The 15,494-nt window shown below is 35.8% G+C and overlaps 1 protein-coding gene and 1 long non-coding RNA gene across 2 annotated transcripts in view; one reads left to right on the top strand and one right to left on the bottom strand.

Annotated features, from left to right (window-relative positions):
- Positions 1-1,841: 1,841 nt before the first annotated feature.
- The window catches only part of LOC145975430 (uncharacterized), a 50,774-nt gene continuing 37,121 nt past the window's right edge, over positions 1,842-15,494 (bottom strand). The window contains exon 3 of the long non-coding RNA XR_014439971.1: positions 1,842-1,851. This is a non-coding gene — a long non-coding RNA (uncharacterized LOC145975430). The remainder of the gene's footprint in view (positions 1,852-15,494) is intronic.
- Positions 14,732-15,494, top strand: part of LOC145975428 (uncharacterized) — a 36,513-nt gene continuing 35,750 nt past the window's right edge. Inside the window, exon 1 of the mRNA XM_083105911.1 lies at positions 14,732-15,384. Within this exon, the coding sequence (XP_082962037.1) occupies positions 15,328-15,384 (57 nt within the window). The 5' untranslated portion in view covers positions 14,732-15,327. The remainder of the gene's footprint in view (positions 15,385-15,494) is intronic.

Below are 15,494 nucleotides of genomic sequence, written 5' to 3'. Positions count from 1 at the left end.
CGCTGGAAACTTCAATAGCGGAGACTTTAATGTCGGGGATTTTAACGCTACATACTCAAGCAACATTGGGAGATAGCAATGCTTTAATTATTAATTATTTAATTTGCTTCTTAATTATTATTTATTGATTTAAATGAAATATTAACTATCTGTTGACAAAATATTCAGATATATATTTTGAGAAAGTAAAATTTTATTATTGGAAAATGTATTCTTCGAGATACGTTGCATATCCTGTTTGCGTGAATTGATTTTATTAATTTTTTATTTTTACAATAATAAATTCTTCCTAATATATAAGTTATTTTTTTTATATATTTATACTTTATTTTTACATTTTTATATTTATTAAAAAGTGGGTTGTAGGTGAACTGAATATCTCTTCAACAATGTTGCGAAAATGAGATTATCGTAACGATAATCTAAAAATCATGTCTCATTATCATAGTAATAATCTCAAAATTGGAAAATTAGATTATTGTAGCGATTTCACATTTTGCGATGCACAATCGTATAAGCGATAAGATTGAATTATGTAATTATACGAATTGTTAGCTTAAACCAGAACTTTCTCGATCATATAAGAGAACTTCTTGACATTTAGCGTGGCAGTAATAAGGGTGATGCGGAATATCGCTGTGAAATATAGTGAAGTGTATTGCTTTTTTCTATCTTGCAGCGAACACCTCGCTTGTGAGAATCATACGATGTGAAAATAATAACATCGATCGCACTCTGATAATTATGACGCTAATTATCCCTCACTTAATAACGCTATAAATTTAGATGGATGAAATCCCTATGTTGAATTGAATTTCGAGCAAAATTTTATAAATATCTCTCTTATTTTTTAGAAACATTATTTAATATTATTTTATTTATTTTAGAAAATGTTATTTTCTCAATTAATATCTTTCATTATTTTTTTTAATATACTAGTTTCTTAAATTATGAAATTTAAAAATAAGACAAACATCACGAAACAAAGTGAAAGATTATTTCCATAAAAAAATTATCTTTCTACGAAAACAACTTATTGTAAAGAAATATTATGATTGCATTGTTCTTGCGGAATATAACGGTGAAAGTGTACGAGGACAAGGTATGCTACGGAATTTACATTCGAGCAATGACAAACAAAGCAGACGGAATTCCATCGCAATTGAGTGACAGCCGTAACTAGAGAGTTTATTGCCCGTCTCATTGATCGCACTTGTTATCTTTATGCAATGTGGTTGCGTATGTCGCAAGATATAATTCTTACGCGACAGCTCTCGCCACGTGAGTGACCACGTTGATGAAGACAATGAACATCCGCTTTTCGCGAAATCTTGCCAATTGATGCAATTCTGAGACCGAAAGCAATTTTAATTCTGTCGAGCTTTCCGTTCGCAACATCGATCGATTGCGTACAATTATTTCTTAATAGAGATTGCACAAGTGTGATTTAGGTTTACATTGTTCCCACGCAATATTAATGTCGTTAAAAAATTATTTATGTATTATTTATAATGCGCGTATTTCATGAAAAGGGGAATTCTATTTAAATAATGATATTCAAATATTCAATATATATAATATATAATTAAAATATATATGTCTGATTATATAATGCCAGGCAATTTTTAATGAGTGTGATAGTTATGAAAGATAAATGATCATCGAATAAATCCGTAAACGCGATGGTCGCGTTGATAACATCGCTGATAGTATCGCTACTGTATATTCGACCACGAATATTTTTCTCGTGTCTTGGCCAATGAAAAGGAACGAAGTTCACCATTAGTCCGTGAGGTACCGGCACTGCCATACAAAATGAACACCCAACCTCAGGCTTTCATCTCGACTTTGCTGCAAAAGGCGATCAATCGATAGGCTCAATTCATACTTTTCAAGCGAAAAATAAGAATATTGATGTTCTAAAATTTATAAATTATTTTAATAAAATATTAATTATTAATTAAATGATTAATATATCCCGAGGCCTTTCGTTAATTACTTTAATCATTTGACGATTCGTGTATTACTGCGTGATCTAAAATCTCAATCCGAATAGCAAATTAAATTTAGATCGGCGAAAAATTTAAAGTAAAATATATTCGAGTCCAAGCATTACTAGAGAAATAATTATCGTTTTTAAAAATTACAGCGAAAGAATAATTTATAATTTTTATCCCTGTCCCCGTTAAATTTTTACTTGAAATAATAAATGATCGCTTGAAATACTTTGATAAAAAACTATTATTGCGATACAATTTCGTTTATGAAAATTTAATTAATCGTTTAATTAATTGTAATAATTGTAGTAATTATAATAATTTTAATAATTGTAATAATTGTCGAATTATAATTCCATATCTGTCAAGACACGTGTTTCGAAAAGAATGTGCATTCGCTCTGCATTTTGCTCTTGCCGATATTATCTATAGACGTTGATGAAAATGGCATTTTATATGCTCGTATATTAACATTTACTCGTTTCTTCGTTTTTAATTCGCAAACCTTGATTACCTAGTCTTTCTGGGATATTTTTCATGCACCCGCTGCGCGCCCTCGCTTCGCCGGGTATGATATACGAAATTGAAGCGTCACATAAAACAGATTAAGCTGACGCATAATGAAAGAGCAATTATCATCCGTGCATGCATTCCGTTTATTTTATCATCGCGTATCCTGTCATATATATCTTGTATACTTCTTATTCCGGATACTATCGCAATAAGCGTCAGCATGTCATCGTGTTAAAAATTTAAACGGCGCAGATATGCAACTGTCGGTGCACTCTGGCACGCATTCCATTTTGAATGAAAAAAAGGAAGTGTCGGACCAAGTGGCTGAAGAAAAAGAATGATTCGGCAATAAATATATTTTCGTCGAAGACTTTCTTGTTTCTGCTTGCGAATTAAATTTCCGCGAATGGAAAACCAGCTTAAATCATTATCTTTTTTTGTTTTTAATTTGTCATAATTACTGTTCTCTGGCTCCCGTTTGTCGCATTTCATTACCGATAATTCAAACTTGTCTAATGTATAATTGAAATAATAGATATATAATTGAATAAAAAACAAATGCAATAATAAGTGGCCATCAAAAATTTTTTTTAAGATATTATTGTGATGTAAATATAATGAGAGAGAGAAAGACATTATTGAATAATTGTATGTTATCTTCTTTATTCAATTCAAGCTATTATTAATAGATGCATGCGAAACATTATTCGTGCCGCTATAATAATGGAATTAATATAATTAAATGTCACAGAGATTTTCAGTTCTTTTCTAAATGATTACAAATTCGCATAATTTCTCACGTACAGTCAATCAAAAAAGAGATGGTAGTCTAGACTTGACTATTACGGGAATAATATACGCCGTTGTAATTAACTACAGAGCCGATACTGTATAATACAGCAATTTGATTAACATTGTAGCCGTATGTCAGTTGCATGATTTCCGTAACGAGAGAGTCAGGTGCTTCTCTTTTCTCTCTTTTTCTCTCTCTTTCTTCTCTATATTTATTTCTGTATCATCGACAACCATCTGCATCGGAGTTCTTCTCGCAGCGATGTAATTTACAGCGGCGCGAGCGTAAATAATGAAAATTTCCGACCATCAAAGAGGGCTATCTTCAAGGTTTTCCTGCCACAGATAATCGGAGCCTATAATTGTCATCGGTTCGAGGTCTTAAATCAAGAATGAATCACGACGATCGCTTTGACTTTATTCAAATTATTTCGTCCCGATACCATCATCGTGGAGAGCCAATTATCGGTCGGTCCCGCGCGATATTCCATTTGTAATTAAGTCGCATCTACAATTGAATGTGTTCTGCCGCGAATGAATGATTCTTCGCGATGTTAATAATACATTAGTGTCAATTCCGCGCGAGTCTGAAGCTGCCAATTAGTAATTGTTAGTAAAAATATGTCACGATCGATCGTATGAAGAATTGAATCAATATATCAAAACATCTATCTTGGAAAGAGAAAAGAAGACGAGAACACAGTAGCTCTTAACAATCCATTCGCATTGCAGTCATTTCGGACTCACGTACAGGTGTGTCGGAAATAAATCTTCACGAACTTCCCGCTGTTAATAAATCAGGCCGCTTATGATTCCGGCTGGTCGTCCGGGGGCCAATTAGCGATTATTAAGCGGATGAAAAAACGGCACGATGCTGGGAGAGGAACCCGGCGATGAAGGACAACATAATTCTTATGGAAGAAATATACGGTTCACTTTGTAAGTGTGATTACTTAGAGTAAAATTATCATGAGTTGCAAGGAACAAGACTATCCTCAAGGACGGCAGTGATATTTTGAGAATTTTCTATTGCGCGCAATTAGAGTATTTTTTCGCCAGTATAATAGAAGCGATATTAAAGCGCAGCACTATAATATCATCGCGTCGTAATTTCACATATCTATTTAAGCCCGCGTCGAGAGTTTGGTTACGGTATAGGAGATTAAGAGACCATGAAGCGCTAAAATTATGATTATGGTGTACGTACGATATCCGTCCTCGGTGGCGCAAACAACAGGGGCAACAAAAATCCCGGATTACCATACGAAAGTCTTAGAGACGAGCTTAAGAAATTTAAACACGATCATCCTGAGATTTTTTTAGGCTTACCCACCATGCGATATCCAAGAGAAGCATTATTAATAATGTATCTCTCTTTCTCGTTGGACTACTTGTAAAAATATTTTCTTGTGCATTCTGTGAAATTTCATTCAAGTGTAATGTGTCGAGGTAATTTCAAGTGCACAAGTGTATATGCATTTAAATATGTCAGGCGATTTCAAGTGGATCAAGTTCATTGACGACTCGAATAAATGTCTCGTTTTTGCAAGGTGTCTTCTGGTCAGAATATATTTGAACTTAAATTACAGATTTTTAACTCATGCATAGGAATTTCCTATAAGTTGCTCTTTTTTTTTAGTGTTTCAACCTTTCTTATAAAGTTATATGAAGCGCGTGGCAGATAATCGATCGGTTTTTTTTATCTTTATCGATTTTGATCATGGTCGGTTGACTTCGAGTTCTTTTCATTGGGATATCGTTGGATTATCTCGGAATTTCGAATTCACAAAACGTACAACGGGACAATCCGGCGCCGTATAGCTGATATTCTTACTCCACGTTAATGATCGTACATAGATGCGATATATTCGGCTGTAGATTATGCTAATTAATTGCCACGCGCTGCCACCCTCTGTTTACGGTCGTTTTCTCCGCGGGTGATCATCGCTATCGCATTTGTGGAGGATATTCTATTTTCAGATTGTATTATCTTGATCTTTTTTATGATCTTGCTTAAGGAGCCTTTTTTCCAACGTGATTTTGCTACCGCCAATGAATATCACTTTTGTCAAATTAAACAAGATATGTGATTATCGTCGCATAGATGCGATGAAACTGCCGATTAATTTAATTGAAAGTGCTTTATCCGACATTTTAGGTACAAAACAAATTGCCTCGTGAGACTTTACTCCATTCCATAGCATTTTTCACTGTAATAAAGATTATAATAAAGAACGAGATGTGGTCGCATATTTAAGGAACCTAACGGTGATAAATCTTTAAGATTATCTGCCCGACATTGGATTCGCATTCTGCTGCATGAAGCTCCTCATCTATCTTATAAACGAGAAATCAAGGCTAGCAAAGAAAAATCCGCCGACGCGCCGTTTTTTAATTTATTCAACATAAATGAGTTCATGCAATGAAGTGCAGCATATTTATGCCATTATTTTCGCATCACACTTGCATGTAAACTTGTTCTCACTGATTGCGCTATGTAAATCAAACTCGTTCAATTAATTCTTATTATATGTCTCTTTACTGTGATGTACGTTATTTTATATATTGCAGACATCTCATCGTTTAATGTTTAACAACACATATAATGAAGTGTTATTCATATAATGATACGATTATTAATGTAAAATAAAATTAATAATTAAAAAACATTGCTCGCGCGTGTAATCGAGACAGTAATAATGTTTACTTTACGCTCGTCTCGATATTAATCAAACGAGCAGAAATGCAAATTGGACGTCATAATCAACATAGCCATAAATATTAATGTAAATTTAAAAATCGTTTAATATTCAATATTTTAACTTAACGTAATTTCTATAGAAACTTTAGAATAAAAAAGAGAAAAGATATATGTAAATTTTTGCATCGTATTTTTCTCAAGCAAGACTCTACATCAAATTCGCCAAAATTGTATCACTCCAGATTAATATAATAATTATGAGTCAGTCATTCCCTGTATATAGCGCTTTTTACTATTATGGGCCGCGATGGCGACGAGCACGAAAAAGAAGCAGCAAACAGTTGTCGTGGAGTAGCATTATGCAAATCGAACGCGACCGATCGTCGCCACGTTCGGATTTTTTCGCACCGTTGAAAAATCACCAGTCGCATCGACCCGACAGAAATTCGATCTCAGATCGTGTACCCCGTCTCGCGTCGGGGGATGTAACTACCGGTTGGTCTTGTAAAAAATGCAAATCCGCGCGCCTCTCGTAATGAACGACTCCGAATTATGCGGAAAACAATTTTGAGATCGCAGAAACTGGACCGGTAGAAACTGAAACGATATCTCCCAATATCTCTCGACGTCGTAGATTGACATGTTAATCTCTGTGCGAGTACAATATCCACGACCATAGGTTTCCAGGGACACGTCAATTTATGATGACGCGAATCAGTTTCCAGGCCCAGTAATTGGGAAGACTGTTACATTATATATATATATATATATATATATATATATATATATATATATATATACATATACATACATAGTAGAAAAAAATACATTTTTATAAATCTTAAATTAAAAATAGTTTTAGCATGTTCTAATTAGAAAATTGTGTGATATACTTTTTTATTCTTTTATTCATGATTTTAAAATGTACATTATTATATTTATATATTTAGATTTTATACAGAAGAAATATTTAGATTTTATATACTAGCAGAAAATATATGACATAAAAAAGAAAATTTAATTTTTTATTATTTTTTTATTATATTTAAATTTTATATCTTTTATTGAAACAGGAGACAAAAATTAATTTTTAATCTTCCTAACTAATTGTTTGTGATCAGATGATTATCATCTATGTTGTGCAGGATTATGTGATGTAAAGAAAAAGATACGCGAACATGTTACGTATTTAATTCTGTCGTTACGTTTTTTTATACACAAAATTAGAAAACGAACATATGGGACGTTCGCGTGGAAAGGGCTCAGAATTTCAGGGCCTTGGTTGGAATGCGCATCAGAATTTCGTGAAATTCTATTTTAGTCATAAGAGGCCACGTATATTAGAGCGCGCGGTGGTTGTTTCTTTAGAGACCGAAGGTGGAGCTTGGGTGGACCTAATCGTGAACGTTAAAAGGATCAGAGAAATATAGGAAAGTTTATCGACACTTGGGCCGATCCGCGGTATCCACCCCCGACATTCTCGTTCGAGCATTAGTACTATTTATAGAGGGACGGAACACGTGAGAGGACAAAAATTCAGCACTTCTCAGCAGTGGCCATGTAAAAGTCGTTGTCTGCTATGGAAGATTCAAATTTTTTCTCCTCGTTGACCAGTGCATTTTTTTTATCCTTTTGCAAAAAATACTTCGCAGAAAGTTTTTTTTTCAGAAAAGAAAGCTTAAACTTAATCATCTTTGATTGTATTATTAAAAATTATTAAAATTATTTAAAATTATTAAAAATTATATGCTATTTATAATTTTCCAATGATTTTCCAGTGATTTGCATTTTTAAATTCCGTTATCGAATTGCATCTTATAAAAGCTTAAACTTAATCATCTTTGATTGCATTATTAAAGATTATATGCTATTTATAATTTTCCAGTGATTTTCCAGTAATTTGCATTTTTAAATTCCGTTATTGAATTGCATCTTATATACAGCATTTTCATATATATAGCATTTTAAGAAACTGACATACATTTAATAGTATCATGAATTTACCGTTGTGCAAGTTGTTAATATAAACGCGAATTTTAGTTGACACATTTCATTTGTAAATGCTGCGAGTTTTATTATCCCTCTTGCGATCTTAATCTAATCGGATTCCAACCGGATCGCTACCGATTTACACGATTGGCGCCGTTATATGGAAACATATTATATAATGCAAAGTGTGTATCGCGGAAGGGAGCCGGACCGCTTTTTTGCGTATATTGCAAGTCGCTTTTAAAAAGGCGTCTCCATTTAGAGTGGCCTTGCACGTCGTCTCGAATTTGCCGCGATTTAACAGACTCATTCTCATTTATCATTGATGTTTACCGAAACGACAAGGCCGTCGCGAGCATCTTGCCACTTCTCGACGTACTTACTCGCAATTTTATTAACTGCTCCAGCAAGTACGCGATAAAATGCCTTCGCGATACTGACGCTAATCGCGTTCATTACGAGCTCGCTCTTAATCTCAATACGGATCTCAAAAGTCTCCCTCTTTTCTCTTTCATCAACGATTTACTTATAAATTTTCTTGAAAAATCGATAAAATTTGACGTATATTAAATATATGTTTATGAAATTATGAAAGTATTTTACACTTTTTTCAATTATAAATATCAGAAGTCAAAAAATTTGTTTTCATGCAACAGAGGACTAGTAATTCCTAAAGTGAATGGATAGAAGGTACAATTAGATAGAATTAACAGATAACTGGAAAGCTAAAGATAAGTTTAACTTCTCCTTAATAATTGTTAATTCAAATAATTTGACACAATCAGATTTACTTATTGATGCAAGTGAAGTCATTTGCATATATATGAATGCATGTATGTCTTCCTTATTTAATTTGTGCTATTTGTGTGTACGAGAGAATCTTGCTATATAATATCTGTACATACCTTTATAATTTACATACACGCATACACACATACGCAACATCGCTCTTCCTTCTGCGAAGATACAGCTATCCGGTTGAACGCCGAGCGCTAATCTTAATGTCAATCTCCGGCCCGGGACTTGCTACCGTCTTACGTAGGGATTCACGAAAACATAACGAAAAGTGTCACGGGACCAGTGGGGCCCGTCGACCGGCGGGAAGATCCGGTCTTACATCCCCGCGCCAATTAATTTCAAGAATGCATCGCCATTTATAACAAGCCGGCATCTCATTCGTTTAATGGTTACAGATAGCCCATGGCGGAGTCGCTCCAACTTCATATGTACAACTGCATTTTGTATGCGTCACCATTTTTCATACAGATCGGCAAAGTATAACGCTATGTTACTGACAGTATGCATAGAGATATCCATTTTAGCTTCTTAAAACAAGATAATAATCGAAGAAAAGGCAAAAACATTATTTTAGAAATATACCCACGTCTATAATAAAAGCAATTAAAAATTTGATTTTAGGCGTTTCTTAAAATTAATCGGCTAAAATAAATCAATTTCATTTTAATAGAGATTATATACTGATCAAAGAGAGCATGATGTGATTCATTCGTTTATAATTGTATTTTAAGATTTAATCTGTTATACTATCACATCGAAGAGCGTAACGCAATCGACATTCGAAAGTCCAGTATAGTATTTCACAAAAATTTACTACTATTGCAGACTGATTCAGCTTCACATTCGCGGTCAAGTTGGGTGTAATTGAGCCACTTTTCGTTGAATCATCGGATATACGCGAGGCGAAAGTTTCTCTGAATGTCGCGTTATTCAAGGCCATGTCAGAAGTGTCTAACGTAATATCCTATTAAAATTAGAAATGTTCCATGCTCAATTTCTGTCACTTATTTCACATCTACTTACATGTGTCTGTGCGTGCGTGTGGCTTTGTATGCGTATAATTGGAAAATATTCCATGAGTCGATAGTAATTTTTTTTATATAGATCTGTCGACGATCGATGATCGAAACATCTATTCCAGATTACTTTCTCACGAGGTGTGGTTTCTCACAATAATTTTCTAAAACTATTTGATGAGTTCTTATTTCTCGGCTACATAATTCCATTAAGCATTGTATTTCGATTGCGACATGTGTTTTCAGAATCAATAAATATATGACTTTATCCTGCGATCCTTGGCAGTCAATTAATAACTGTATTCTGCTAAAAATTCAGCTATACATTTGTCTCGTATATTCGATATTTTTTTCATGACCAAAGCCTTCGATTACACACTCGATCGAGTGTAAAATCGAACGGATTCCAAGGTCTGGGAATCACGGTAGACGATGAGATGATATCGCGATGATTCAGAAAACGAAGATGTCATAATCATCGAATAAGATACGCTCTTCCTGGATCTTCATTAGAGTTCGCATTTTCTCTTTCAGCAACTTAATGTTCTCCGAAACCTTGACACGCATATTTTTTTCCGACGTAATATGTGCTAGAAACAAAATATATCTCGTGGAAAGATAGAATTCCTGCGATGAAAGTTCGTTCATGTTCAAATTATTTCACGACACTTAACGATTGTAAGTAAGTTATATGTGTTTGATCGAAAACCACAGTCAGATTTGCCTGAGAGCACGCTTAATTATTCGCAGCTTGCCTCTTTTCACACACAATGACTATGCCAGTTTAATAATTATCATCTTGCGCGCACTGAATGATATCCCGCGAGCCTGTTAAAAGCAATTCTCGTTTAATAATTTCGCTGAATACACGTCGCGTTTGGGAAATAAAGTCGCGATTTAAATCGTCCGACCAGAAAATTTATGACTTCGCACCGACATTATCGCTCGAACATTTGCTTGTCCGATGCATCGTTCGTGAATGCATGGGCAAAGATGTGCCGCAAAAGCAGATTTTTATATATTTCTTACATATATATGTGTACTTCTTTATATATATATATATATATATATATATATATATATATATATATGTGTGTGTGTGTATGTATATATTTATGTAGGTATAAGACATAAAAAGAGCTGCGCACACGACAAGGATAATTAAAACTGCACAAAATGCAAATCAAATTCGACAGCATTTTGCATTTTTATTTTATCTTATTTAGTCCTAAATATATTTTTTTACATTAAGATGATTTTTTAATATCTAAGATGATTTTTATACTTTTATATTGATTGAATGCAATTATCTGTAAATCTCGAAGAGCCAAATTTTTTTTTAACGCTAAATCCTCTTTTGAGGAGATCAATATTTTGGCCTCCGTGAAAAAGCAAGTGACTTACAGATACATGTGGTCGTCGTGGAATGCAATTACATCGTCTGCGCGGACTCGAAGAATGCGCCAGGAATAAATACGAGTTTTTACGGCATGCAACTGGACCGTAGGCGAGACTGACGGCTCTTGTTCGAACTTTTCGTGGATGCTACACCGCATGTTTAAACAGAAAGACACGTTTGTCTTCATTTATTCCTCGTTCTAATCTATAAGACCATATTAATTAAATGAAATTATTCCTTGAAAATTTCCATCTATTGTATTTTTAATGTTACCTCTTTTATTTTTGCATTTATATTTGTAATATTTTTTCCATTTTTGTAATAAGATTACTAAATATTTTTTTACATAATGTTCGAATTATTTTTCTCTAACATTCTTATATTTTCTTTTTCGTATTTTGATAAATTAATTGACGATTATTCGTTTCACATCGACAGAGGTTGCTCGAGTGTCTTACGTTTGTAATAATTTATCGGATACAGTTGGAAAAATACCGCTTTACCGCGATGGTATCGTCCAAGCATCCGGCAGCGGCAATTTTTGCGCGGGGCATTAAAAGCTCTTCTTGTTTCTCCGAGAGCGAGATACGGATCCCCGTGTCCGGTCCTCCGTATCTTGACCTTTTGCCGGCGAAATCGCGAAACAATGCCGCCGTTCGCGCGGGAACAATGCTAGGTCGTAGTTGACCTCCGATATAAGACCTGATCGCCACGTTCCCGATCGGATTCCTTCGAAATCCTCGCACGGATGACCGGGACACAGGCACGCGAATAATGCAGATAAAGGGGAAATTTAGCGACTCGATTGCGCGTTATGTGCCGTACAGCTCGTGCGATCTCTTTACGGAGGCACGACTGATCTTCGTGAGATACACCAACATCACGAATCGATAAACGGTAGGATATAAATATCGATGACTCGTTTTCAAATTGTACTCTGAGAAATGTCCACACGAAATCTTTCATTCGTTTATAGAAAAATCCAAATGTCGCAATTTTTTTGCAATTTTTTAGGAATTTCAGAAAAATTTAAGAAAAATTCTTATTTTTTCCAAGGTATTGATTTCTTTTGGCGCAAACAATTTTGAAAATCGAATTTTTCAATTTAATTGTATATAAAGTATTAATTGTATTTTTTGATGATGAGATGAGTGCGTGATTAACTCGAAAATTATTGAAATATTTTCGATGGAACAAACTTCTCGCGAGAAGCTATAAATCTGATCGAATATATGTATTATCGAAAGTGACTAATTGGAAAATAAGTTGATTGCAGTCTTGAATGCGAATTCCGGAGCACAAAGTATTGGCTTTTAACCAAGCGGTAGCCGGATGAAATCGCAAAAATAAAATCGCGTCGGGACGGCGCCGATAAATCCGTGTACGCTTAATCATTGGAACGAGTGGACGTCCCAAGCGATTCCGCGCTCGCTCACGTCGTGCGTGTCCGAGCGTAGACCCGATCTGAAAGCCCGGGATGTAACTTGAGCTGGACGATTTCGCGGAACTTTTTCGCGTCCGGCGTGAAAAACCCGAAGAAGATAGGATATATTCTCGTCTTCGCGAGCGTGCCACCACGAAGGTCGTCCCGCTCATTCGCAAGGTCGGTTATTCATCCGCGCCCGTTGCACAAGGATTTTGTTAAATGCTCTTTGTACTCCCCGCCAGTCATCGTCGTCATCATTCTGTAACGCCGGCGAAATATCGCGCCGCGTGTCATTCCGGGAATTTCTCTGCGTGGAATCCGCAATCAGTTTTGCGTGTCGAGGAACCGCCCTCTTTCATTTTCGACCGCGAAAAATTATTTCGAAGAATGAATGTTCTATCCTTTGACACTCGAAAAAGATCCGTCCATCTTCGAGGTTTAGGACTCTCCTCTCTTCTTAATTTTAACAAATGATACCACGTGGTATTAAGAATTAAATAGACATTTAGGTACAACATAAACATTTGCAATTTTATGATTTGAAGAGTTTATAGATTTATAAGATTTATCACGAATTTGTTCGCCTAAGAACGATTTTTTGCTGGTATTATAATGATAGGTATACAATACCAAATTTGGCACTACAGAAATAAAGGAATAAATACAGGAATTTATTCGGATAATGATAGACACGTATGAGTTGTGATATTATCGAAAATGATTCGTGGAAAAATGACCTTAGTCATCAAATTACCGATTATTCCATTGCGTGATTAAGATGGAACATTTCACTTAAATGATTCGCCCACTACATTTCTTCGAGATACAAATATTTTGTAAGATTTATTATATATTACATCAGAGTGGCCTTCGAAATGAATTCCGAGATATTTCTTTCTCGACGGAAATTTGATGGGATGTCATTTTTCTTTCAGAAGTAATTAAACATCTTGGAGTGTAATTAGATTTTTAATCATAATCATTCGATTATAAGCGTAAAGATTATATATTTAAGAAAAGTTCTGACACTGTTAAGGGCACATGGGCCCGCTTTTCTAGAACGTGGTGGTTTTATAAAGCGTCTGCGGCTTACTCACGACCTTCGGTTTACGGTAACGAGCGCTACACGGCTAATTAACGTGCTTTAATACGCCATTCTTTTTTGCAACCTCGTAAAACTGACAGCGAGATATCTGCAAATCCGGGACGCAGATGTGACGTAGAGAGAGATATTTTGCATTAATATTTATGAAATATTCCCTTCAAACATTAATTATAATTACATTTTCTCTGACCAAACTGATGGACTCGTATACATTCAATTGCGAAAGAAAGATATGCCTTTTCAACCATTAAGGGCGTTTTTTATAGTTTTGTACTTTTGAAGAAGATGTATGTATGTGTGTGAGTGTGTGTGTGTATGTGTGTATCTAAATAGAGGGAAAGATTAATTAGATTAATTATTAGCAATATAGTAGAGCTCATTCGAAAGTATATACGATGGCAATTAATCCTACTGGAGATTTTATATATTTAGTAACTTTAATTTTTTAGAGAGATCTCTATGTATTTCAGTGCGATTTGCGATAGTCAAATATGTGTTCATTTGCATTTTAGAAATATATATTTAAAAATTTTCGGCAAAATTATGATAATTCATAAATGTTAAAAGTGATATTTAATTTTAAAAATAAGAACATGTTAGAAATGAAGCCACCAGGAATAGCTAAGTAATAGATTTAAGAATTGAAGAGAAACTTCAAATTTCTTTCATTGAAGAGAGGAGAAATTGATCTTAAATTTCTAATAATGTACACACACACACACACACACATATATATATATATATATATATATATATATATATGTGCCAACACGAGACTTTGTTGGAAATCCGCCGTTCCTTCATTTCTGCTTATTTTCGAGAGCATCATCTGCAAGTCGTGAGATGAATCAAAGCGTCGAAGGGAGCGTCGCGGCGCGAAGATTGAGAATCTCGCTTTAGAGAGAGGGTAGAGCGTGATCCCTCTGCAAAGGATGGAAGGAGGGGAGGCGCGGATAGAGGCGATCGGCTCTCTCGGATCAGCTGTGAGAGCGGCGTGGCGCCGTGTGCCGCGGCTCTGATCCGCTGTCAGTTGCCCGAGCCCTGTGCTACGGTTAGGACCGCACATAATCGTCACCTATTGAACGACGACGTACCGAAGCCAGCCACGGGCCCTCGTGCCGTGTCGTCCTCAGCAACAAGCCCGTCTTTCAGTCCCCTCGTTACGAGATCGGTAACGGATCTAACGATCGACGGAGTATCCGAGAGAGGCGAAAGGCCAGCAATCAACGGACGGCAACGATCGAGAGCGAATGTGATCAACCGTAATCCGACCTTTATTCGCGAGGGAGATAGCTTAGCGTGTCGTTAAACCGTCGTCGTCGACTGAGGTTGTCGATAAAAATTTGCGAGCGAACGTTCCTCCCCGCTTTGCTCATCGGAAATTGCCAGTTGCAGCGAGAAAGGCAACGGCTTGATTCAAGGGCGTTGTTGTTGGTGATTCTAATTTTCTTCTTTTGTGTCTCGTGGGGAAGTGAAACATCGATCAGGCCTCGAAGAGTCCCCGCGGGTGGCGAACCCGGGGAGCTGCGAGCTGACGACGCGTCCAGGATGGTCTGGTAGAAGAGCGGACAAACTCCCTCGTGTTCGAGAAATGGCATACGGCATATTGGTCGACGCGACCGTCACGAGCACGGTGCTTCTCCTGCTGGTAAGCTCTCGCGAATTGCTATTTTACAAGCGATTGAACCCTGAGAGGTCAATAGCGTTCACCAACCAGGGCGTAGTCGATGGCGGTGATAGGCTACAGTTTTCTCTCAT

The sequence above is a fragment of the Camponotus vicinus genome, unplaced genomic scaffold (assembly GCF_025532165.1).
Source record: "Camponotus vicinus isolate PSW18456_S1 unplaced genomic scaffold, iyCamVici1.0 SCAF_8, whole genome shotgun sequence".
Lineage (NCBI taxonomy): Eukaryota > Metazoa > Arthropoda > Insecta > Hymenoptera > Formicidae > Camponotus > Camponotus vicinus.
This window is presented reverse-complemented; position numbering and strand designations above follow the sequence as displayed.